The sequence below is a fragment of the Symphalangus syndactylus genome, chromosome 18 (genome assembly GCF_028878055.3).
Source record: "Symphalangus syndactylus isolate Jambi chromosome 18, NHGRI_mSymSyn1-v2.1_pri, whole genome shotgun sequence".
In the NCBI taxonomy this organism is placed as follows: Eukaryota; Metazoa; Chordata; class Mammalia; order Primates; family Hylobatidae; genus Symphalangus; species Symphalangus syndactylus.
Window position 1 is genome coordinate 69,566,218 of NC_072440.2, and position 26,824 is coordinate 69,593,041.

Here is a 26,824-nt window from a genome sequence, read left to right on the forward strand (position 1 = left end):
AGTTTGCAGACCAATCCTGGGTGGATGCAGAAAGTTCCTAGTTACTCTGTTTTCAGTGTCCAGGCTCTTAGTATTGAGTGACCTCCAGGCCAGGTTGGCCACTCCTTTAACCACTGGGCATCCACATGGGACCACAAATTCCAGTTGATTCCTTTATCTTGTTCAGAATCTGATTTGCTCTTCTCTGCTTATATCCACCAGCAGCTCTCCTTCACCTTCTGGGTGAATTCTAAGCTTTCTGGCCAGGCCTTTAAGGCTGGTGGTCTGTGATGGATCATGCTTCAACCTCGTCTCTCATCATCACCTGCAACTGACGCCACAGCATGACAGCTGCAGAGGGTCTCCAGCATACACTAGTCTCAATGCACACCCGGAGGGCCCCTTCTCCTTCTCTATGTCATCTGCTCCAGGGGATCATCCTGACTCCCTACTCTGTCCCCCTTCCAGGTCCCTTCACCCCCTATGCTTCCCTCCAGCAAGATATTAGTATCACAGCCATGCACCTGCAGCCTGCCTTCCTTCAGGCCTTGCCCCCATGTTCAGCTTGTTGCTCCAATAATAAAGCATAGTGACGGAGCTCACCTTTGAGCTCTGGAGACAATAGCTAATATCTGGCAAAACAAGCAAGTGTTGAAGCATGAGGAGAGCAGCGGGAAGGGATGTGGCTTGAGCTGTTGGAAACGAGAGGGGTTGCAACAGCAGAGAAAATATTTATTAATGTAACACCTAGCATTTTAGCACTGCTGTGGACAAAGCACTGCCTCTGACCCACTGTATCCTTACAACAATCCCATGAGGTTGGATCTCCAGTTTATGAGTGAAGAAACCAAAGCTCAGAAACCTGAATTGGCTTCCCGAGTTATACAGCTAGTAAGTGGCAAAGCAAGAATTTGAACCCAGGGAGGCTGGATGCACATCTAACACCATCAATTACCATGCAGTGCTGCCTCTCTAGAAAGAAGGTACTGCAGGCAAGGAGCAGGGCATGAACGTCAGCAGGTGGAGAAGGACCTAGTGTGAAATGCTGAGGCTGTAGTAAGTGCTCATTAAATATGGTTGGGCTGAACCCAGTGTTCTGCCTACTTACTAGGTCTTGGGCAGAAATGGAGGGGTTAATATGGCTGGATGATGGAGAAGATGAATGTCCAGCCAAGGAATCTGGTCTTTATCCTATAGGCAGGATAGGATAGCACCTACTGAAGCTCAGCTCACGACAGTCAGATGCTTGAGGCCTCAGAGCAAGTGGGAGGTTTTGTTATACTGGGTAACAATTGTTGTTCAGTGTTCTCTCCTCTTCTATCCTAGTTCTCTCAACTCATTAAGATCTTCCATTCCCTGGGTCCTGAGAAGTTCCCGCTTGTGGAGCAAACATTTTTCCCCAACCATAAGCCAATGGTGAGTGCCCTTTTTTACTCTGTTTCTTTGCATGATGCGGAATGAATACAGATGTCTTGTCCTCAGTCCCTTTGGATGGAGGAGGTGGACTCTAGGGGTTGTACACTGACCATGCAGACTCTAAGGCGGAGTCACAGTGTCCTGTGGGAGTGCCTGGATTTCCTAAGGGAAGTCGTCTCTCCAGGTGAAATTCAGGCAGTAGGGCAAATGACAAAGGTGAACCACATTCCTTGGAACTTGGAGATTTTCAGCAAATCAGGGGACACGTTCTGGGGGCATATTAGAGCCAGAGGCTGATTATAAAGGTAAAAGATGTTTTCAAGGTGGGATGTTGTTTTATTTGAGCCTTTTGTGGAACCTGATTTCAACTCATATTTTAATGAAAAGCAGTAATATTAATATTTGATTTGCATTGGTTGTTGAAGGGCGGTTTCCTTACATGTCCTCTTCACTTTCCAATTTCTGAATGCACCTGAGATCTCCTCTGGGAAGCAGGTAGGGCTTAGCTCAGAATATGTGGTACAGCCTCCCATTTGGAGGATACCTGGGTGCAAGAGGTGAATGTCTTTTTGAATGAGGTGAAGGGTTCTCCACCTGAAGCCAGAAAGTGTTGAGGAGGGGAGCTCTAAGCAGCAGGAAAGAGCCTGCAACATGCCTGCTTGCATAGTTGGTGGTCTTCGTAAACTGGTCAAAGGAATTCAAGGCCGTGACCCTGTGCTTGGCCTTGCAGGGAATGCGTCTTTGGGAACAGAATAATGAATAGGGTATACTATAGTCCCAGGTGGGGACTTACTGTGGCTGTTTGTAGAGTCTAAGCTCAGGCTGCTGGGCTAGACAGTCCTGTTTGGAGATATTGATGGGTAGGACTGCAGGTTCCAGGAGGAATCACTCTAACCAAGCAGAATTTTCTATTGATGATCTTTCCCCTATATCTGATCAGGCAAGAGTCACAGAATCCAGAACATGCTGGTTGAGATAAGAAGGGCATGTGAAACCCAGCGTATCCCCAAACCCTGGATTTTTCTTACTGTATGCATCCTTACAGTGGGGAAAATTCAGAGTTCATTATCAAACCAGCCTGAATTTGATCCCAGTTCTGTCTACATACTAGGTCTCAGGAAAATGACTTTATCTCTGTGAGCCCCAACTTCTTCAGGTAAAAACCGTGGATGATTGTGGAGCAACCTCATCGAGTAGTCAGGATTTCATGAGATCCTGTATGTAAAGTGCCGTACCTGGCATATAGTAGGAGTAGCTTTAAAACAAGGGTGAAGACCTGGAACATTGTCAATGGTGGGATGAAAGTTGGGCGAGGGGTCTGCAGCCAGCCCAGCCCATTGACAGTGACAGGCCCTGCTGTATACTCTGAAAGGAGGTTGTTATAAGCTCTGGGAAAAGGTCACCAGCTGTCGTGAGACCTCATGAGTTCCTGGTGTTCCCAACTAGGCCAAGCCATACTTAGAATTTCAAGCAGGCAGTTGACATCAAGGACTGCTGTTTGCAGGCCGCCCCTCCCCACCTCCACCAGGTTGGGATTATTAGGAAGAAAACAAGGAGGGCTGAGTAAGGACTCCAGTCTGGGGGTACTTGTACCACCAATAGATGATTAGGTACAGATATGTTAATACATCCAGATTCAGCAGAACTAGGGAGGACTCTAGCAATAGAATCAGGGAGCAAAGTCAAGGCAGGGCACCTCTCCTAAGATTCCTTCTGCAAGGGAAAAGGACTGGAGCAGGGTGGGGCCAGGCCATAGTGGTGCATGGAGGGAGACTTCCAAGGCCTGCTGGTGTATACATAACTCCCCGTGGCATCAGAACACAACAAGGCAAGAGACAGCAGATGTGTGATAGAAATAAAACCACTTTACTGTTTAGAATAAAGGACACACTATAAAAAGTGAACATTATGCAACATTACAAGACAATATACATTCACGGAATATAAAATTCATAAATAACATGGAGGAAAACTGTAAACAGTGCTACGAAATTTAGCAACAAATACATTCCTTCTAGACAGGGTTCGAGATCTCTGGTTGGTTTCTCTCCATCACTTCTGGGTTTCAGGACGGCAGACTGGCTAAAGGGAAAGGCGGTTGCTGGGAGAATCTAAGAAGCCTCTACCCCCAAAGCAAAAACTATTCTCCAAGTTCTCCCCTTCCTCTCGCCTCCAAAGAGCCAATTAGGAAGTTGTTATCACATCCATCTCCCCTACTTTCCCCCATTTTGTTTTGCTTTTGCCATCAGATTTTTATAATGTTTCTCTCTGATAAAAATACTCTAGTGACATGTTTACCTTAGGTAGCCAGAAGCCACACACTTGGGTGCCATCTTGGGGTAGTCCAGATTGTCAATTGTCACATGCAAGACAGAGGTCTGGGGCGTGGAAGTGTAGTGTCTCCTGGGGGCCACAGTTTCCCCTAGACAGGGCTATCCCCAAAAGTCATTTGTTTCTTTAATTGTTCAAGAGCCATGTTGCCACCATGAGGCAGGTCTGGAACAAGGGGAAGGTAAAAGACAGGAGTCTCCCAGTATCACCTACCCTGGACAGAGCAGAGCACCGGCCCAAGAGCTGAGAGCCTGAGCATGGAGCTTCCTTGATTGGGAGGCAGAAGAGATGCCCAAAGGAGGAAGCAAGAACTTGGAATTGTATCTCCCATGGCCCTGGATTCTTAGGAAAATCACGGCTTCCCAACTGGATGGGCAGCCGGACTTGGGGTGAAGTAAATGGTAGACTACTCAGGGCCAAGTGACACAGAACAAGAACATGAATGTGCTTTAAACTTTTTTCCTACCCCAGGAGCCATTGGGATTCCAATAGGGAGGAGGCTGGAGGAGTCTCATTACTAGTTCCTTCTGTTTCCCCCAATTCACCAGTCTAGCTGCTTGCCTAGAAGTATTTTCCTCTCCATTCCACTGTAGAATTTGATTCAGGAAAATGGCGGCATGTGGGTTTCATTTTTTTACTCTTAAACACAATGTACACATATTACAGCCTACACATGACACAAGATTTAGCAAAATAAAATGTTCACGATATGATTGAAATACAGAAGTGTCTCAGCTACATAAATGACTTTAAATTATACAGCAAGTGAACGGGTGAAATAAACAAAGCTATAGCTTATAGAAAGCTCAAAACCGCCCTCTGACATTGCTTTGCGAAAGACCGTTCTTTGCCCAGGGCCTCCTCACCAAGGCCTAACAGATGGGGCTGTGGTTCTGCTAATTTATCGACTCCGCAGGGAAACTTCAGGTGCCTCACGCTCAGCCTTCACCCAAGTTCCTCCTTGTGTGAGAGAGGCTGACCACACCAGGGAGTGTGAATGGCCAGATGCCTCACAGAGAAGACACTGATACCCACTTGTGGGAGGGAACTTGTGTAGGTTGGTCAGGGGCCCCACCATGCGAGGCCTTGAGGTTAAAATAAGGACAATCCCAAAACATCAAGTCTGGGCTCATCCCTTCAAAACCACGGACATGCTGGCCCCAGCTTCTTCTGCTCACACTGCCTCACTGAGAAGGCCAAGCCTCCCATTCTCCCCCTGCCAAATGGCGTGACCACGATGGGAAAGGTACACGGTAATGAAATTGATCCCAAGGAAACCCGATGCCGGTACTCTCTTCCCACTCTGGGGTTCTGCCAAGCACCTTGCCTGGGCACCTGTATGTGTGCAAGACTCTACAACGTGTTGTCTGCTGCTTTTTTTTTTCTTCTCCTGTTTCAATTGGCAGCTCAGTTTTCTAAAGTGGAATGAACTGAAGATACAAATACTAATAGAAGATAAATACCCACAAGCTGAAAAAAGAGACAGAGAGCAATCATGTTCAATGTCACCATCCTACCACCCCCCACTCTGTAAAATATACATTATCACCTACTCTCAGCATCTCACTTTTGACACTAAAACTTAAAATAATTTTATTTAATAGGAGAATTTATATTATAGTTTTATTTCAAAAAAAAAAAAAAAACACAACAGAAACCCTACAACTGGTTGCAAACTCAGGCTTTCCCCAGTGACCAACAATTTTAATTCCAAGAGGTGAGGATCTCAGGAGGTGGCATTCACCTACCAGGGAGCTAGGGAAAGGGAACCAAGCTGTCTCCACACCCAGGAGAGGTGTACCTCCAGCCAAGGCAGGCAGGACACTCTGCAGCTCTCCCTCCTGTGCCCAGGCCCTTGACTACACTCTCATCTGCCATCTGAGCCAAGCCAGGAAGGCAGTTAAAGGAAGGCCCCCAAACATGAAGCAGGGACAAGGAGACGGACAGGGGTCAGATGACCCATGATAGGGAAGAGAGGGTGCTGATAATGTTCAGAATTTCAAATTTTAATTAAAATGAAAAAAAAATGTCAACTTGGAATGTCATGATTTTCTTCAAACAAGCAATGACAACAAAATAGAAGAGATTAAACTATTGGCGTATTTAACAGCATTGAACAGAATTCTGTGTCCTGTAAAAAAATTAGCTTATGTCCCCATGTGGGTATATGCAAATGTGTATACAAACATATCCCCCTAGGTGAGCTAAACACTATTCTGGAAATAGTATCCTCTACCCAAATCTACTTGGCTATATCTGTGGATAGTGTATGGTGTGTGTATTTCTCCAATTTACATAAAAGAAAGCTCCTGGCCAAATCTACCAAAGCGTTTTCCAGGAGGAAGTCTGGTGGGAGGCAGGGAGAGGAAAGACATTCATCTCAGTCTTTCACCTGAGCTTTTGTACAAGGCAGGCAAATCGCCTCCTGACCTCAGGCAGATGTTTAAGTCTTCACCAACTAAGAAAGCTCTGTTATTCTGGCCTGGGTGCTTGCTCCAGACTCAGGAACATCTGGTCAACGCAAGCATCACTGAGCTGGGGAATTGTGTGTGTGCTGCGTCATCTCCGACTCTCTTGTAGTTCCTTCCTTCCCTCCCTCACTCTTACATGCAGACACAGACAGACACAGTCTGGTTGGGACATGCAGTGGCAGCTTCTGGTGTATAAGATCTTTCACACACCTTGAGTCTATCTGCTTACTGCCTTTGACTGATCCTGAAATGGTTGGCCTTTCAGCAATTTCCTTGTCTGTGTCCTTTATGTATTGGAGGAGAAGGGCAAAGGGAAGAGGGTCTGGGAGATGGTGAGGTGGGGAAGAAGCAAAAGGGGTGGGAATTACAATTCTCAAGTGGAGTAGTTTTTCATTTTTGTTTTCCTAAAAAAATAGAGATTATATTATCATGAAGAAGAGGAATATAGGTTCCTCATTCTTTCTGGCATGGCACCAGAAATTCCCAGGTGGAAATGAATGATGTCAAAACCAAAAAGAAGGGGCAGGGTGGGGCCAGGAGGATAGTTCCCAATAAACCCCATATGACAGCATAGACCTTTCTTTAAGTGTTCCAAGTGCTAAATTTGCAAGAAAACAGGCACTAATTTCATTGTCATCATCTGGGAAGAGTTAGTGTCCAAGGGAAGCTCAGCGGGAAGGGAGGGAAGTGAGGTGGGGCAGGGTCTGGCGCTCAGGGGTCTGTGGCATTGATGATGCTTTTGTCCGGGGGGGCCCATCCTCGGTACCAGCTGCAGTAGCCGCCCTTCTGCCGGATGCAGGCGTAGTGTTTGGACTGGTAGCCAGGGTAACCGAAATTGGAGAGCATGTCTGTCCAGAGACACTCGTTCTTGGAAGTCACAAAGCAAGGCAGGTAGTAGCAGGACTTGATCTGCAATTAGATAACAGGCAGCAGTTGATGGACTCTGCCATGGTATGCCCAGGCCTGAGGCTGCCGAGCCTGGATTCAGCCCCTGGGGCCGCTGCAGGGGAAGCCTAGCCACATCAGTCTCTCAGTGATAATAATATAAATAGCACTAGCGAACCTTTGTTGCGCACCTGCTGTCTAACAGACATCCTGATAAGTGCTTTGATATTATTCTCTTTAATTCTTATCACAGTTTTATCTCCCTTTTTACAGATAAATAAATAGGAGGCTCGGAGAGGTTAAGTAACTTGCTGCAGGTCACACAGCCAGTAAGTAGCAGAATTAGACTATTGAGAGGACATTTTCATCTCAAATAGATGGGAGATCTCAGTTGTTTTAGGGAATCGAGGAATTAGAAAGGTTAGAGCATAACTTTGGAGTCTAGCTGCCCTAGGTTGGAAACCAGATTAACTGTGGGACCTATGGCTAGTTACTTAAGTTCTCTGAGCTCTCATCTGCAGAATGGAGATCATAGTAATTAAAACCACACAGGATTGTTTTGAAGATGAAGTGAGAGAGTGGCCCAACTTCCTCCCACAGCAGGAAGGCTGTACCTTGGCCCTATACTTGGGTCAGGGGGATGGGCCTGGTTAAAGAGAGACCTTCTGTAGCATCTGGTCTCTGCAGTCCTGGGCCCGTTTGCCCATCTGGGGTGGGGTTACCGATGAGTCAGCTACCAGGGTGAGCCCACTTGAAACCACTTGGGAGAACCTACCAGTGTTAGGATCCTGTGCCTACAGCCTTGAACTGCCAGGTGGGGCCAGGGATTCAAGTGCCCTCATGCCCCAGCAGCTTCCAAGTGGTCATCATAGAGGCAGCCGATTACAGCAGAAAGGCATTCTTCCTTCCCTGCCTTCCTCACTGCCCCACCTGGGGCAACATTCCTTACTATATCTGCTCAGACCTGCCCCTCTGCCCTGGCCTAACACATGCACACCCTTCCCAGCACGAGGGCCTGGCACCCAGTGCATTGGGAGCTGATGTTTCTAGGACTGCAAGTCAGCACCTCCCCTCCTTCCCCCAGTGACCCCAGGGCTTACCTTGCAGTTACAACCCAGGTGGTACCGATAGTTCAGCCCCTTGCGCTGGGAGAGGGTGAGCTGGTCCCACCTCTCCACAAAGTTGCACAGCCCTGTGTACATCTTGCCATCATAGACGCGACCTGCAGGAGGAAAGAAGAAAACAAGGAGAGGGTTGTTTTTTCCAGAGCCCAGCCCAGAAAGAATTTACACCTACTATGTTCCCACTTAGCCCAGGCACTGTGGCTGGGTACTTTTCAGACCCATGATTTTATTTCACCCTCCCCAGCACCTTTTAAAATGGACTGTAGCCTCATTTTCCAGATGAGGATAATGAGGCTCAGAGAGGTAAAGTGATTTGCCAAAGGTCCCAAGCCCATTAAATACTGGAGCTAGGACTATACGCCAACTCTTCACTCCCTTTATAATGATTTTTGTGTGTGTTTTCTCCTTTACTACATTGACTGCCTAAAGATGAATAACTTTCAAAGACAGGCCTAACAGGTTGAGTGTGAGGTGAAGAGGAACAGACACTCCCTTTTTATTTACAGTAAAGTTGAGAAGCTACAAATTAGGAGATTTCCTCCACAAGGTGAGTGGTGGAGCTAATTCCAAAGTCTAGCCTAAGTGTAGGAGCCTCAAGCTCTTAGCACTGGGTAAGTGGATGAATTCAACATTAGAGACTCCTTACAATTTACTGGACATTTGGTGAGTCAGCTACTCCTTATGTGTTCTTCTGAAGTCAAGAAACAGTGGACCTTGGCCAAACCCTGGCCTAGAAGCTAGAGTTGGCCGTTACCTGTCAGCAGGTACTGGTACTTGTTGACCTCCAGCTTAAGGCCACAGAGACTCTCGGAAGCTTCCGTGTGGATGTACTGCACATGGGGCATCTTGGTGAAGCCTCGGTACATCTGTGGGCAAAAGGAACATCATGACTTCTTCCTTCCCAATTTGGACACCCATATGATCCATAATCCCACTGCTGGGTATGTATCCAAAGTAAAGGAAATCAGAGTATGGAAGAGGGGTCGGCACTCTCATGTTGACTGCAGCAATATTCACAATAGCCAAGGTATGAAATCAACCTAAGTGCCCATCAACAGAAGAATGGATAAACAAAACCTGGTATCTATACCCAATGGAATATGATTCATCCAGAAAAAGGAATGAAATCTTGTCATGTGTGGCAGCGCAGCTGGAACTGGAGGTCATTTTGCTAAGTGAAATAAGCCAGGCACAGAAAGACAAATATACCATGTTCTCACTCATATGTGGGAGCTAAGAAAGTAAATCTCATAAAGATAGACAGTGGATTGGTGGTTACCAGAGGCAGGAAAGGTAATAGGGGTTGGGGGAAAGAGATATAATTAATGGATACAAAAATATGAGTAGGCAGAAAAAGTAAGACTCAGTGTTCATTAAATCAGTAGAATGACTACAGTAAACAATAACTTATTGTATATCTCAAAATAGCTAGTAGAGGATAATTCAAGTGTTCCCAGCATAAAGAAACGATAAATGTTTAAGGTTATGAATATCCCAATTACCCTGATTTGATTACTATACATTTTTGAATATATCAAAATACCACATGGACTCCCAAAATATGTACATTTATTATGTATCGATAAAATAAAAGGAACACAGGAGAGGGGTCTCAGCACCCAGAAGGCTTGCTGACACTGGATCTGAGGGAAACTCGATCCCCTATTCAGCTGTCCAGTGGCTGGTCACTGATCCACCCACCCCAGGGCCCCCTTCACCCCAGATGAAGCCACCGATCCTCTTGTCTAGCCAGGTTGGTGCCTTCCCAGAGAAACCTTCCTGTGCAGCCAGCCACACCACCCATTCCAACTGCCCCACAACACTCCTTCGTCTACACATGTCTCACATCCCAGCACCTTTTCAGAAATCCAGAGAAGTAGCTGTGACAAAGGTCCTTTTTCTTTGTCAACCTTAGGACCTGAGTCCCATAAATTCAGCCAGCATTGTCATGATATCTCTGTGACACTTTCCAGCCCACAAAAACATTCTCACTCACATTCCCCTTGCAGTATCCTTAAAAGAGCCCTGGGAGGGATGTATTACAAACCCCACTTTATAGAAATTCTATTTGGCTGGCGAACGTTGAATTCAGGCTAGAAATTCTCCATGTTTTTTCTTCTTCTGAGTGTCTGATGAAAGCACTGGGTTCATTTATCCCAGATGAAGCTCATAAACATATCTACAAAGTTCAAAGATGTTTAACTGTTAAATACTTTATAATTATTAGATTGAACCACATGAAATTGCTGATATTTGGCTATTTGTATCTACGACATAATCTAATACAGTGGTTCTCAACTGGAAGCAATTTGCCCCCCTAGGAAATATATGGGACATTTGGCAATGTCTGGAGACATTTTTGGTTGTCACAACAGTTAGTAGAGGGTAGGGAGGTTGCTAAACATCCCACAATACTCAGGACAGCCCCCAGAACAAAGAATTATCTGGCCCCAAATGTCAATGGTACTGAGGTTGAGAAATCTCCTTTAATATTAGCCCATGAATCACCATGACAACCCTATGAGGTAGGAACCATTATGCCCATTTTATAGATGAGGAGCCTGAGTCACAGGCAGGCTAAGTAGCTAGTTAAGGCCACACAGTTGGGAAATGGCAGAGCTAGGATTCCAAGCAGAGGAATCTGCCTTCAGAGTCCATACTCTTACCCATTATCTTAGTCTGGCTCCCAGGAAAGCTTCAGAAGCCTATGACCAAGGTCCCCAGAAGCAGGCAAATGCTATTTCCATTTATGGCCACTGTGCCTCCTTCATCAGTGTGTGCTCAGAGTCACTGGGGTGAATGAATGCAACAGAAGCTGAGTCTGCTTTGTGATTCCAGGTCAAGTCCACAAGTATTACACAGGCCCAGTGTGCCAAGGTGATGCTGTGAACTGTGAGATCTGGTAAGGGTGCGGTGGGGTACCAAGGTGTTGCACAATTCTGTTATCCCCTCAGTTCTCAGCGTACACAAGCCCTGGACTGCTGGTGGTCTCTGGGCTTGTCCCAAGGGTTTATAATAGGAAAATGCCTCTACTTTACTTCCTGGCATTTGGTATTAATTTACTTATGGTAATTAATACAAAGCCAGACATCTCTTCATTGGTGTCTCTTCTAAATGCCTCCCATTTGGCCTGTGAGCTGGCGTTTTCTCATCTTTTAAGTGGTGACTGGTTGGCGGGGGTAGGTGGTCCACAAGACCTTCACAGCACAACTTGGTCTGTTGGACCTACTGAGTTTGGGTGCCCCTGCCTTGTTAAAAGCACACATTGTTCTGATGGACTCAGATGGTCTTCCTTCTGAACCCCTCTTCTCCCCCAAGGCTTGCCAACTGAGCACAGTAATGCAGCCAAGTGCTAGAAGAAATGCCTTCTACACTCAGCATTCAATTATGCGGTGGGGGCGCAGGGTGGGTAGAGTCACGATGATGACTTCTTCTATGTGAATGGTGCCTCTCTAGCCTTAACAGGAACCATGTTTAAGTGTGCTGCTGTGTGCCTGCCATGGAGTGTGGCCTTCGAAGAACATCCCCTACCCTGACTTCTGTGCCGAGCAACTTCTTATTTTTGTGCGGGCGTTCCTTGAGGTTTTGGCAAATGTTTCAACTAAGCACTCGCTCTAGGTCTTTTGGACCCAGCCCATGGGAACCTCATTCCTTCTGCGTCAGTCTTTCCCCTTGACTGCCCTAGTGCTTCATGGGTGAGAGAATGAAGCCCCTGGTTACAGTCTGGTCATTTGAACCGCTCAGTAAGAACTCAACTCATCGAAATCAGCTTGGCACCGCAGCTACTTGGAAGTTTGAAGGAACCTGCATTTTAGCTCCTAGCACTTACCTAGAATCGAAATTCTGACACATTACAAATGACTGGCTCTGACAAACATAGTGCTGTGTTTTAGGGTCAATTCTGAAAAGAACAACATGGCAAAGGTAGATTCTACTCAGTTGTGTTTTCTGTATAATAATCCTACCTTGATTTAAATATTGATTCTAAAAGTATCATGTCTGTAATCGTAGAGATCTAGAATTGGTTTGACAAATTTAGGAGAGTTATAATAGGTTTACAATGTCCTGACATCAGAGAATCCTAGAATCTCACAGTTGGAAAAGATGTTAAAGGTAATCTAATCCAAACCAATGCCATGGAGATCAGTGGTAAATTCAGGTTTTGGAGGCTGACAGCCAGAGTTTGAATCTTGAATCTTCTCTGCCACCTATTCGCCATTTGGAAAGTTACTTAATCTCTTTGGGCCTCAGTTTTTTCATCTGTAAAATGGGTCAAAGCACTTACTTCCTAGAGTGCTTGAGAGAAGCAAATGACTTAGAATAGCAGTCAGCCCACAACATTCAATGAAAGTTAGCTTAGAACAAGTTATACTGAAATTCGTAAGAAGAGGAGGAATGAGTTTGGTCCCCTTTCTCCTAAGTCCCTTCCTCAGCTCTTAACAAGAGTAGTTAAAGCTGGTTTAGAACTTCAGACATAAGTGGGTTGTTCTTTTTCAACTGGGTTCTGCATGCCTCTGGGCCCCTCTTCTTGGTAGCATCTACACAGAGTTCCAAGATGTTAGCTTCCCTTGGAGTGAAGGGACAAATAAAGTAAAAAAGAAGTTTCTGAGTCTGGGGACATTTGCATAGTTCTTATGAAATGTCTGGCCTTCACTCTACATTGACAGCATGAGTTGCCACAATGATTCCAACTATGTCTTGCATGCCTACCAAAGATCAACACTGTTCTGGATGCTGGTGTACATCATGGACTCATTTAAACCCACAACTTCTTATTTACAGACCGACCGAGCTATCAGGGGCATGATCTTTCTCTACACAGCAATTTGTCTAGCAGGACAGGCAGAGAATGTGGAAATGGAGCCAGTCTCTGCAGAGGGCTGGATGAGTGTCCTAAGCCAGGAAGAGCCACGGGCATTGCAAGAAGAATGGTTCCCTGTGGGCTGGGGGGTCAAAGATGCTTCCAGCTGAAGCTTCAAAGGCGAGACCCTGCTATTGCTCATTTGGTTAGACAAACCACTAAAGGAAGGAAGTCCCCGGAGGTCTGCTCTGCCTACAGTCAGGACATGCAAAGCACATGACCAGCGGGTCTCCCCATGGGACCCTCCCAGGACCAGCTGGGACATAATGTCCCCCACGTTCTGTCCCCTGCAGCCAGCTGGAGAGCATATCTCCGCTACATAAACAATAACTCCTGGCACAGTGGATCGGTTTCTCATGGTCCTGATGGGAGATAAGGTCCCCACAGCTTAGAGCAGCCAGTTCTGGAAACTTTCACCTTCACCCCACAGCCCAGCTAATTTCCAAGTTTGGGATTGCAATAACCTCTCTCAGCATTCTAACACCCTGCTGCCTCACACACACACACACATATCTCAGGTCTCTGCATACTGAAGTGTTCCTGAGAGATGGGTCGGAGGCTCCAGAGTTAGCAGATGGGAGAAGGTCTGCCTGCCTTTCATCAGTGAGAGAAGAGAGAGGTCAGACAGGGCGGCTCGGAGTCTCAGGTTCTCCAAGTTCCTTTAGTCCTGCTCTAAGGAAGCCCTTGCTCGCCCCTTCTGACTCTCTAGGGTAGACTCTCTAATCTGCTAGAAAAAAGTCTCCCAGGGACCAGTGCCAAAATTCATGCAGGCTTGCCTCTCTGGCCTCTCCCCCTTCCCTCCTACAAAGATTTTTCTGATACACCCTTTGCAGGATATTACAAGTCCAGCCCTACACTGCTGGATGATAAACCAACAAACCCAAGCTGACCTCTTTTTGTTCCCTGGTAACTAAATACATATAGAATGGGCATTTATATATCCCAAAGTGGGTAGGAATGATGAATCAGCCTGCTGCTCCATACTGTATTATCTCCTTATAGGCAAAGACCCTATAGTTTTGCTCAGGTTTGCCACTTTGTAGCCGTATGATCTTAACTGTTATATGACCTCCCAGGTCTCAGTTCCCTCACCTGTCAAACAGAGGACAAGGTGTCATCTATTTTACAGTGTTAGTATAAGGACTGATCTATGCAAAGACCTAGCAGAATGCCTGGCATAAAGCAATTGCTCAGTAAATGTTACTGATGCAGAGTCTTATCATAATTATAAGCAGTGTTATCTTTGTATCCCCAGCTCATAGCACAGGAGTAAGCACAGAGAGAGGGTGGGAAGGAAGCATGAGAGGATGGATAGACGGACTATTACTTCTACTTCTAGCCTGTATCTTCTCTGATTTGCAGGCTGGTACCTAGAGACAAGCAGATTCCAGTGGCATCTCTGGATAGAAGGGCACTGACCAGTTCTATGGATCATGATACCCTCTGTGGAGGGTCAGAGTGAATAAAAGGCATGAGATGGTGACTGATCATTAAAGTAAGATGGCAGGGAGATTTGGGAGTCATATAAAGAACACAGGATTGGGAAGAAATTCCGATGCTTCAGCTTGGGGATCAGATCCGCCCTTAATTAAATGCTTGACTCTGAGTTAAGTCATTTCCCCTTTGCGCCTCTGTCAGAAGTAAGACGAGGGATCTTACATCTAATTCCCAGCACCATGATTCATGAGCTCAGGTGAAGGATGGTGAACGGAAAGCCGAAGTCCACTAGCCTGGGAGTGGGAGTGTGTCTTCTGAAGCTGATAGGCTAGCAAGTGTTGTTTGGTCTCTAAACACCCCTCCGTGGCTGGTCTGACATCAGCAAGGGGGAATGGGACATTCTGCCCACAGGAAGGGCCTCTGGTCACCCTGGTCTCCAGGCCCTGATGGTAGGAAGGAAACCAGGCAGGCTTAGGAACTGCTGCCTCCCAGCTATTTCCCTCTCAGCTCTCTGCTGACCACCGAGTGTCTCGTAATGAGGATTGTTCCAGGCCAGGCAGGTTCGTGTGTTTTCTGAACCTCTGCTTGGTCTAATATGCTTTGGCATTCCCGCGCTGACTGCCAGAGATTGCAAAGTGGGCTTTTTGCGTTGTTGTTGCTCTTGCTGGTTCCCCACCCCCACCCATTTTTCTCTCCCCAGGCCTGTCTGAAGACATAAGCTGGTCTCATGACCAAGCTTAGGCAGCCAAGGGCAACTGGCCAGGGCTGACTCTGGACATTACATAACCAGAAGGCTGTGGATGTTTGCAAAATTGAATCCAAAGCAACAGGTTCCACAAAATTAGTACATCCAGCCTCGGGACACAAGAATAAGAAAGCCTGGAGATTGGCCTTGGGGATGGTTGGGTACCACCGTGGGCTGCGTCACTCCCCCACTCCCTTCTACCTGGACATTGCGGCTTGTCTCCTCTGGGGAGTTTCCAGGCCTGTGGGGTCTCACCCTCATGCCCGTATTAGACGGATAAGCATTCACCAAGTCACTTTTGCATGCCAGGTCCTACCCTAATTGCTAGGGATGCAAATACGAGCAATAAGTTAAAGGTCTGGACAGTTCCTGTGGACCTCAGCACACCCCACATTGAACTTCTGATGAGTCACACACATACATGCCTCTTCTCTCCCAACCTGACTCTAGTTCCTAAAGATGGAAACTGTATCTCCCTCACAGCCTCCCTGGCTCCTAGCTGGGAGCTCTGCATGTAGAGAGGTGCTTACAAAGATGGGGTGATGAACCAGTTGCTGAGTTATTCAAGGTGAAGCCCCAGTCTTCTGTGCTAAGGCAATCACCAGTACACCCTTCCATTGTATACCACCTGCTCCTCCTTACAAGTAACACGGCCTGCATCCCAGGGTGTTTAGAACGCCTGAGCTAGAGAGGATGTTAGGAGCACCAAGCCCAACGCCACACTGTTAACAGGTGGCAAAACTGCGGCCCAGGAAAAGGGACAAGCCCAAGGTAAGCAGGCTATTTAGGAGTAGAGCTGAGACTAGGAGGCAGCTTCTCTAGATTTCAAATCTGACGTTCCTTTTCTTAAGGGCATACCTCCTTCCTGTGCTTCGTGATGTTCATATCCTCAGTAATATGTTTAATGATAAGAATATGCTTAGCAAACATTGCTAACTATCTAGGATGCAAGAAGACAATCAGCTAGGAAAATAGGGAAAGAAGGTGAAGTTCCTGCCTTGGGATGAGGTTCCTGTGATCAGCACAGTTTCCATGTAAAGATTTGAGGGGTATAAACCTAAGCTGTAACCTCAGTGGCTGCATGAGACCTGTAAGCACTGTTGAATCCCGGATAGTCAGAGTTCGGAAGAGTCCATAGAGATGATCTAGTCCAACCCTCTTGTTTCACAATTGGGAATATTAAAGCCCAGAGAGGGGCAGTGACTTGACCAAGGTCTCGTGGTTACCAGCTAACAAGGCTATCTGCCATCTGGCTCCAGAGCTCAGCCTCCTAACAAGTGCCTTAGAGTGACTCCATCTGCATGGGCTCTTGGACGAGGCAGCCCCATGCCCCCTCCCTACCCATCCCTTTATGCTGCCTTAGCAGCTCCCTCTCCAGCAGGCAGAAGGGCTGGGTCTGGCTGGTGCTTAGACACACACCCCAGTTCCAACCCACTTTGCCTCCCTTAGCCAGGACTCTTCTGGCAAAAACCCAAAAACCTTCCTGGAGCCAGGGTGATGACATTACCTACCTTCATCTGCTTGATGGTGTAGACCAGCGTGCCGAAGGGCCCCTCCTTTACCAGCTTCTTCCCCACCACCTTGGCCCGGATCACTGCAGAGACAGAAGGAGACAATAAGAGGTTAGGAAGGCCTGAACCACATCAGGAACAGCATCTCAGGGCGGGCTCACTAGCCTCCATGGAGCCTGGAATTGCACTCTTACCTTGGAGCCAACTGGAATAGATGATGTGTTTACAACAGTGGGAATTCCCTGGGGTGAGAGGGAGGTTGGAGGAAAAAGAAACAGCCACCATTCAAGTTAATTACCCCAAATATTCACAATTGCCAGCTCCAGAACTTCCTAGGCTATACTCCACCCCCGCCGACCCTGGGGATTTTCTTGACTTTGTGACTTTACCATAATCCAAAACCTACTTCTCCTGTTAGAGCCATTGTCCCCCCTCCCTCGTCCATCTGACAGTGCCATGGTCTCCCAGATCTGTTCTCTTTCCACTAGGACCCCTTTCTAACCACCTCATTTGGGGCTCTTCCTTTGCATGCATTAATTCGCCACATCTTGACATGTCCACAGGGTTGTGGTGCACCCCAGCTTCCCACAATGCCCCCAGTTAGCATTCTGGTTGAGCCCTCGGTATCCAGTGCTTAGATAGCAAGGGATGCAATAGAGTCTGAGCTCCATGGGGATGTGGTAGAAGAAGGAGCAATTGAGAGTGGGGGCTCAGGAGCCAGACAGAACTGTTCCAATCTCAGCTCTGCTGTTTATGGCTATTGTGACTGTAGGCAAGTAAGTAACTTTGTTTCTGGCCTCCTCTTCTATAAAACAGGAATCATAATGATACTATCTCCTGAACTGAAGGGATTAGTCAAGATGACAAATGTGAAACTCTTGATACTGTCCTGGACATAGTTTGCACTAGACAAATGTTATTAATATCATCATCATTATCATCACCAAAAATGAAATGAGCTAACCATGGAAGGACTGTTCCAATGAAAACAGCTCCCATTTATTGCACACCTACTATGTGCCATGTATATTTCACTTATTTACTGCTCTAAACTGTCTTACAAGGGCAGTATTAGCATCCACATTATCTAGATAAGGAAACTGACCAAGAAGTAAAACCACTTCCTCTTTCTGAGCCTCAATTTTCTCATCTATGAAAAGGGTATAACTCTCTTTACATCAGGGAATTGGAATCAGGATTGAACAAAAGATCTTATGAAATTTCCCACTACAATGTCTGGCAGAAAGGAGTTACCCAGTAGATATTAGTTAACTATGAGTACAAAAGTAATTACACCTAGTGGGTCGAGGGCTGAAAGAGAGGCATTTACCACATGCACTGGGAACACAAAGAAGAGAGGACTTGACTTTTAGATTCTACAAGGTTGTGCTTCTCTTTCTACTTTGTGTGAAAAAGAAGCACCCAAGAGCTGTCTTCAGGTATTTGTAAAATTGGCACATGGAGAAGCAAGTGGACAGGTCTTGAATACAAAAACTGGAAATTGCAGAGAGTAACATTCATTGGCTCAACCAAAGAAAAAAATCATCTAATAATAAGAACCAGCAACAAAAGGCAGGGGGGCTGCCATCAGGGCAGAGAGTGCCTCTATCAGGGGGTGTGATGAGGGTGCTGGATACTTCCATGCTAAGACCTCAATAGGAATTGGAATGGGGCTTGCTTATGCAGTCATACTTTGAATTACAAATTGAACTCTTTCAGCCCTGAGATCCTATCATTCTTTCTTATCTCAAGTTGCACCTAGCCCAAAGGAGTAGATACTCAATAAATGCTTGTTAAGTAAAATACCCTTCACACACACACACACACACACACACACACACGCACATATTTTGGTAGCTCCATTATCCTTCCTCATTGTGGATGCTCCACTATGTATCCCAGTTCTTTGACTCTAATCTCTGTTTTTAAAAAAATCTTTACTAAGAACTATTCCTCATCCCTACTGGATTCTGTCTTGTTTCTTTCCAAATGAGCTTGGATCCTACCCTTGCAGTCAGACATGAAGTCAGGGTTCAGATGAATCAATGGCCCCTTCAGACCTTCCCTGCCAGGGATGGCAAAACACACAGTCATTGGCAAAGTGAGCAATTTAGCAGAGGCAGCTCAAATTAGGAGGAGGCGAGTGGTTGTTTCCAAGTCTGCTGTAAAAACGAGAGGTTGGCAAGATCCCAGGCCAATGTCTCTCAAGATCCTGCATCCACCTCTGTTTCTAACATTGCGGTAGTATTCTCGGCGACAAGCCAGCCTCCCGGAGGCCCCAGGGACTGTTTCCTCCATATTAACTCTCACAGGCAGGTTATAACAGCTTCACCTCTGGGCAGAGGCATGTCTGCCAGCCTTTACTACTGATTCTTCCTGAAATGATTTGGACCCATCTTCTCTGCTTCATTAACACAGAAGGTAAACAAGGGAGCGAGTCTTGGCCGGGGGGGTGGGGGTGGGTGGGAGGGGCAAGGCAAAAGGGATTCCTTTAAATAGCAACATCCTGGTTCAAAAATGACTTGACTTGATTTAGACAGAAGATGTCACAAGCAGACCTGCCCCATAAAGCTGAGTACTGTGGGAAGCTTCTGCACATACAACCAGCCAACTCTTTCCTTACCCCAAATGGCCTGAGCTTGGAACCTTTTCATCTGAGGATAGTTTCGTGAAAAGAATATGTTTTTGTAGTCAGGAAGCTGCATTGGAGTTTGGGTTCCACCATTACTGTATGATCTCTCTGGGGCTCTTTCCTCCTAAATCTCTCTGGCTTTCTTAGCCCAGTGTCTTTCAGGTGGGTAACAAGTGATTTGCTTATTACTATTGGAGCAGCAACATAGCATTGCATTAAAGAGCCTGGTCTCTGGAGCCTGATAGCCAGGGTTCAAATCCCAGCCCTGGTGCTGGGTGACCTTCAGGAAGTTGCTAAACCTCTCTATGCCTTGGTTTCCTAATCTGTAAGATGGGAATGATAACAATGCCTCATAAAGTTGCTGTGAGGGTCGTATTAATATAGGCACTGAGAACAGTGTGTAGTCCATCCCAAACCTCATGGGTTTGCTACCACTGTTATTAGCATTATCACCACTATCGTGCTGTCTATTTTTATTCCATCTTAGGACATACCATCTTCAGACTTCTAACATGCACTATAAGCTAAGGCCTGGGAGTTCTCCCTAGGATGAGAAGAAAGGCAACCTCATAAAAATATTCTAGCCTTACAGAACTTCAGGGAGAGGTGGAGAAGCACAGATGAACTAGTCAGAACAAGTATAGGAGGTATTTTGGGGCCACGAGTGCCTACTCCATCACATGTACCCATCCCACCTCATGTACCCATCCCACCTTATCACCCATGTGTAACCCAAGAATGGCCTACCAAGACCAGCCAAACAAGATCACAGTCATGGTTCCAAAAGTCTGAGGCAGAGATGGCCCAGTGAAGAGGCCACACCAGTGTTTTCCTTACAAAAACAAACTTCACTAAACTGAACTAAAATTAAGTTACATTCTGCCCTCCAAATAGATTCTCAAAGTCCTTCCAAAGTAGAATTGCTGGCCAACCCCAGATCCACCTATTTGGTTTGTGCATTAATCTGTCCCTATTTGCTCCAGTTTCTCCTCTGTAATTCAAATGCGTGCTATTTTGTACTCTCCTGTTTGGCAATCAGGGTTCTCCCGAGGCATTTGCTGGCCCAGGGGCCACAGGGAACAAGGGAAGTGGGGTGGGGGGAGGTTGTGGTTTTCCAACAACAGAAGACACTTTTGAAACTGGTAGCTGGCAGCATGTCCAGCCATTTCTTCCACCTTGTTGTGGTGGCTAGAAGCCAGCTTTACAGATGGGCCAGGCTGGACACAGGTTGTCTTTATTCCCATTCATGCTGGAGTATGGCCCCTATACTGTCTACCCAGTGCCCCCTAACAGCCAAACCAACATAGGCGTGAACTAGGTTGGTGTCTGGAACATTGGGTTGGGTGCTGGTGAGGGTGACAACAAGAAATAGAAGTCCTATTTCCTGCTTCCACTGATGGCTAGTCTAGTGGGGAGATAAGGTTTAAAAGTTTATGGCTGGCTGGGTGCGGAGGCTCACCACTGTAATCCCAGCACTTTGGGAGGCTGAGGTGGGCGGATCACAAGGTCAAGAGATTGAGACCATCCTGGCCAGCATGGTGAAACCCTGTCTCTACTAAAATACAAAAATTAGCTGGGTGTGGGGCCACCTGTAGTCCCAGCTACTTGGGAGGCTGAGGCAGGAGAATCGCTTGAACCCAGGAGGTGGAAGTTGCAGTGAGCCAAGAGTGCGCCACTGTACTCCAGCCTGGCAACAGAGCAAGACTCCATCTCAAAAAAAAAAAAAAAAAAAAAAAAAAAAAAAAAAAAAAAAAAAGGTTTATGGCTAGAGGACTAGTCTCCAAGGTACAGAAGCACCAATCAGAGAAGGGAGAGGTGAGGCTCAGCATGAATCTCAGCCTCTGAGCCTCTCTTGTCTCTCTAGAATCTCTTTTGCTCTTAGGAAGAGAATCTGGGCTTCTAGGGATCTGGTGGTCAAAAGAAGCAAGGAAGAGGCTGGGTGTGGTGGCACATGCCTATAATCTCACCACTTTGGGAGGCCAAGGCAGGAGGATCACTTGAGCTCAGGAGTTCCAGACCAGCCTGGGAAACACAGTGAGACCTTGTCTCTATAAAAAATAAAAAATTATAAAAATTAAAAAAAAAATTAGCCAGGCATGGTGCCATGTATCTGTAGTCTCAGCTACTCAGGAGACTGAGGTGGGAGGATTGCTTGAGCCCAGGAGTTCAAGGCTACAGTGAGCTATATCTCATGCCATTGTGCTCCAGCCTGGGTGACACAGCAAGACTCTGTCTCAGCGGAAAAAAAAAGGAAGAAGAAGAAAGAAACAAGGAAGAGATTGATTAAGGAATAAGCAGTATTTCAGTGTAAAAGTATCTAAGAAGAAACTAACTAGGATGTGTGTACTTATATAATGGGCACATTGATCTATAAATATATAAGGGGCCCTCTTGAATATATCATGCACCTGAGAAGCCAGGCATAGAGGCATGTATCTCTATTGAACTGTCTTTGCTTCCTTTGAATATTTGTTTGGGCGAGAGTGTAGTAAGAGCTTACAAACACAAGGCAAACAAGACACATCTCTTCCATAAATATACCTTCATACTGCCTCTCCCCACCTCCAGCTCTAGCAATGTGGACCACAGTGGCACAAGTTTTGGACAAAGAACAATTTCCAATGGCAATTGGGATTGAGTGTGCAGAAAAGCTTACTGGTGCGTCTCCAGAAACTGCACATGTGCTGTTCATCAGCATAAACAGAGTGGGGCAAGATACCCTTGAGCTGCCCTCCCTCTCTCTCTCTGCTTCTATCCCCCATCCAACCACTGTCAACCAAATCCAGACCCTTCTTCCCCGACCTAATGGTTGGACTTTCCTACTGGCGGACTAGCAGGCTGAGCAACAATGCTACCCCCATTTGGCTGGTCTGGGGATCAAGGACTCCTTAACTAATTAATGTATAATAACTTAGGAGTCTGGGTTCCGCCCACGGTAGCATCAAGGGAAGAGCAGTACAAATCCTTTCCATGACTTAGGAGTTGATTCATGCCATCTAGCAGGTGAGATACCAACACCACCACTACCACCACCACCACACACACACTACACACACACACACACACACACACACACCACCCCCATTCCTGTCTCTCCAAAGGCCCCACAGAATGATGTTGCTGGTTTAAGGCATGGTTTTTAGAAGGACAGCAAAGATAAGTAAGGGATGTCTGGTTAGTGGGTAGTCTTCATTTCTTCAAAAGCAGAAGTCACTGTTGGTGTCAATCCCAGGGAAGGGGCTGCTCTTCTGATGGGACCCCAGCAGGCAGGCTCTAGGTAGGAAGAAAAGCCTGGACCATGGGCTCACATCTTGGGTCTAGACTTGGAGGAAAAGAGGGATCTGGAAGTGTTGGAATGATGCCCTCCCCATGAAAACACACCAAAAAGGAGGAAAGAGGGATCCCTCTCACCCAGCTTGTCTCATGGCCCCTTCGTGTATATTTTATCATCTCCCACAGGATGACAAAAGAAGGGGCCTTGCTGAGGCCAGAGTGCTCATGGCAAAGACAATAGGTCAGGGACCCACAGGGAGGTTGGCCTGGAGCCCGCTAAGCAAGTCTTTTTCCTGCCCACCTTGGACGCTCCACCATGTAGCCTGCCCAAGAAGGACAGAGCCGAGCTCTCTCACTCTTCCAGCTGCTCACCCATTCAAGAATTACAAACTGCTTGCTTTTCTTAGCATCACATTGGTGAATCTAGAGGAGAAGGAAGGGAACTAGAACATACTGATAACAACCACTACCATTTATCGAATGCCTACTAGGTGCCAAGCAACGTGCGCATGTTCTTTAACTCTGTCCTCATGGCAACCTGGTAAGGTGGCTACTATTGTGGCTATTAATGTCCCTACTTTCCAACTATGGACAATGAGGATCGGGTAGCCTGTAAGCAGTTTTGCATCTTAGTGGAAAAAAAAAAGGGAGGTCCCCCAGGACAGCAGACCACCTAAAAACCTTTACATGGGATTCACACTGGTTGCAAAATAGTTCATAATTTTACTGCATTCCCCACTTTCACTGCAGAGGATCAGAGAAGAAGATTGATACCTAAAAGGAAGAACCCTTGATAAGCTCCCAGTGAGCCCCACATCCCTTTCATCACCCACCCACCACCCTTCCCAGTCACTTACACAGACACACAAACACACATCCTCTGATTAGTAATAAAAATCTAGAAGTCATCGCCATCAGCAATATAACAGTATATCATATCATCTGTTTAGACTTTTGTGCTCCCCAGCAAGGCTTTCATGGAATAAAAACAAACAACTTAGAAACCACAAAACCACAGCCTCCCTAAGGTTTCTCTCAACGCTGGAAGCTTGAGGTTAATTAGATTGATTAATTAAATGAGACAATGTATACATACAAAGGTACTTTGTAACCCTGAAGCTAGACAAATGATACACTGTTATATTGCTGATGGTGATTACTTGTAGATTCTTAAACTTACTAATCAGAGGAAAACAGCAAGAGGAACCGGAAAAGATTCTTGTGATTCATCATTTCCTCATCCCCCCAGGATCTTGAAAACCTTCCTCAGTGACCCTTCTCAAGGTCCTTCTCAGATATCTGCTGCCGCTTTGGGGATGCTTTGATGATGTCTAGGTGAGAGGCAAGGGCCTTCGGAACTAAGGGTGAAAAGCAGAGGCTTGAGGGGCCTGCCTGGACTGGGTCCCTCTGATTCCCAGCCTATTGATCACCACAATCCCAACCCCCAAAAAAATCCTCCCGAAAGACTCAGAAGCTGAAAGAACAGATCAAGAAAACTAGAGAAGTGATCACAGCGTACTGGAATGAAAAACAGGCATGGGGCACGTGGGGTCTGGGTGAAGTCGCTGCCCTGTTTCTGTGTGACCTTGGGCAAGTCACTTCCCATCCCAGCAGATAAATTGTGGGTGATAATTACCAGCCTCCAAGGGTGCCTGCAATAACCTAGGCAGCCTCCCCTCCAACCTCTCCAAAGCAGTGCTTGTCGAAGTCACCCAGGACCTTCTTGGTGCTCAGTCCAGTCATCGAGGAGCAGGTTCTCGGTCCTGCTATTTTCTTCTAGCTTGTGGGTCTCAGCACCATCTGCACAACTGACAGCTCGCACACTTTTGCCACTGCCAACCTGGAACTCTTATGAACTTTGTTTTTTAAACAAATTGTATTTTTTATTTTAAGTTCTGGGGTACATGTGCAGGATGTGCAAGTTTGTTACAAAGGTAAACATGTACCATAGTGGTTTGCTGCACCTATCAACCCATCACCGAGGTATTAAGCCCAGCATGCATTAGCTATTTTTCCTAATGCTCTCCCTCCCCCTACCCCACCCACCAACAGGCCCCAGTTTATGTTGTTCCCCTCCCTGATGACCTTTTTACTTGTATACCCCCGAGTCTACATTTAGTCTACATTTATACCTGCAAGCCTAATAAAACATCTCAAATTCGACCCATCCAACACTGAGCTCCAGATAACAGGCCTTCCCTGCACCTGGGGCTCTCATGGCCTTCTTAATCTCAGGAAATTGTAGCTCACTCCACTGCACACCCTAGCACCCAAGCATGCTCTCAGGGTCTCTGACCTTGCAGTTCCCTCTGCTGGAATACTCTTTCTTCACTTGGGCAGGGGACCTTCCCTGATCCTGATCCATGCACATTCCTCCCCCACCTCGCAACCCCTTGGCTCCCCACGCTGTGCTCCATCAGACACTGGCCACCATCTGACATTAAGCATTAACTTGCTTCTTTACTGATCGTCTCTCCCCATTAAAATGTAAGCCTCCCCTGGGCAGCAGGTTCTTTGCTTTACCTATTGCTGTAGCCAAAGCTGCCCGAAGAGTGCCTGGCACATAACAGGCACCTCATATGTATTTGCTGAATATGGGAAGCTAAGTGTGATTTCATGTATAAAGTGCCACACACAAAGGGTGGTTTAAAAACAGATAACTCCTGTGCAAGCTCTGTCAAATGACCAATCTTTCTAAGTCTTATTCAATCAAAAGGGGATAATAGCAATTCTCGGTTCACAGGGTCAGATACACAACTGTTCAGCAACCAGGAAGGTGTTTTAGTATTGTGCTAGACGTATATAGGGATAGAGAGATACATAAGGCTCCTAGGAACTCAAGGGCCAGAGGTAAGAGAGACCAGCAATGACACTCAAGTAAGGCAGGCTCAGCAATATAAGCAAGGACAGAAAGCCAGGACAGAGCCAAGAGGAGATGAAGTCCGTCTCAGGGGAGGGGTGTCAGGGAAGTGCCCTGGAGATGGCATCAGATCTGAGCCTCAGCCCATCCTGCAGAAGAGACTCAGTTTGCTGCGTCTGAATCCAGCGAAGGCAGAAGTATGGACCCGATGTGGGTGCTGGGGGAGGGTAAGGAGAGCAGCTGGAAATGAGGCAGAATCACAGCCAGGCTCTGAGCAAAGCCAGAGCCGATCTCCCACCTTTTCAGGAAGATGATGACCCCCCTCCCACTGCAAGAGCATGGGGGCTGGGGGCTGGGGGCTGGGAGTGGGGAGCGGCGAGCAGCCTGAGTGAAGAGGAACTCTACTCTCTCTTCAGAGAAGTCCCACAAATAGGCTTTTCCTGCATCCTACCCTGGTCCCCCAGGGCCCTTCTTTCTGTCCGTTTCAAAGGCCCTTTTTGTTGATGTCAAAGCCAAGGCCAGACCGTTAACATGCACTCCCCATCAAGATAAGGAGTCCCAGTTCAAAGCCTGTCCTGACTAACTCTTTCCGTTAAGTAAAAATATTAATCTTGGTTTTATTTAAGCAGGTTTTTTTTTGGCAAGAAATGAACGCCTGTGGCTAAAAATAAACCCAAAGACACACACTCAGAAAATCTGGAAAGCTGCAAATCATTTCAACCCAAGTTTCCATCTCAGGGAAAGCTATTAAACCCGGAGGATATGAAAACCTCCCTGCCCAGAGATTCCTGTTTCTCAGTGCCTGCCTTGTGTTCCGGGGTCCCCAGGGCAGGTCTGTGCTGGGGATGCCCTGTCCTGCACCTCCTGGGGAAGGGGAGGAGGGGCCTTTGTGAGCTCCTCGCTCTCCTCACCTTGTGAGCAGGATGGGTTTCTGCTTGAGCGGTCTGGGAAAAACTCAGGGCCCCTGCTGACGTCTGTTGTAGATGAAATGAAGGGGCCAGGGAGGGGAGGGAAGGAAACACAGGCTCAGGAAGGTCAGGCTTCCTGGAACTTTGAGATTACCCAAAAGAACACAACACAGAGTTAGCATCCCATGCTGGCGTTCATGTGTGAAGGGGCAACCTCAATTTTACACAATGAAATGACAAAATTGAAGAGTCGCTCCTTCTAGGTACATGCCTAGACTTGGGATGAATGCATTTGATGTTTACTCTAACTGCTTAAAGTCAGCCACTCTTGATTTCTTCCTGGGGCCACCAGCAATTTGGGAGAAAGGTACAGATCCCTTGGCCTGGGACA

The 26,824-nt window shown here is 46.7% G+C and overlaps 2 protein-coding genes across 6 annotated transcripts in view; one reads left to right on the forward strand and one right to left on the reverse strand.

The window, feature by feature from the left end:
- SYN3 (synapsin III) overlaps positions 1-26,824 on the forward strand; it is a 566,138-nt gene that overhangs the window by 194,006 nt on the left and 345,308 nt on the right. For all 5 annotated transcript variants that reach the window (XR_010117171.1, XM_055254454.2, XM_055254458.2 and 2 more), the window contains exon 6: positions 1,306-1,395. Coding sequence is in view for 4 of the 5 variants with exons in the window: in XM_055254454.2 (XP_055110429.2) it covers positions 1,306-1,395 (90 nt within the window). In the remaining variant the exon portion in view is untranslated. The remainder of the gene's footprint in view (positions 1-1,305; positions 1,396-26,824) is intronic.
- The window catches only part of TIMP3 (TIMP metallopeptidase inhibitor 3), a 62,274-nt gene continuing 38,690 nt past the window's right edge, over positions 3,241-26,824 (reverse strand). Inside the window, exons 2-5 of the mRNA XM_055254470.2 lie at positions 16,761-16,843; positions 8,961-9,072; positions 8,183-8,304; positions 3,241-7,106 (exon numbers count right to left, since the gene is read on the reverse strand). Coding sequence (XP_055110445.1) covers positions 6,909-7,106; positions 8,183-8,304; positions 8,961-9,072; positions 16,761-16,843 — 515 coding nt within the window. The 3' untranslated portion in view covers positions 3,241-6,908. The remainder of the gene's footprint in view (positions 7,107-8,182; positions 8,305-8,960; positions 9,073-16,760; positions 16,844-26,824) is intronic.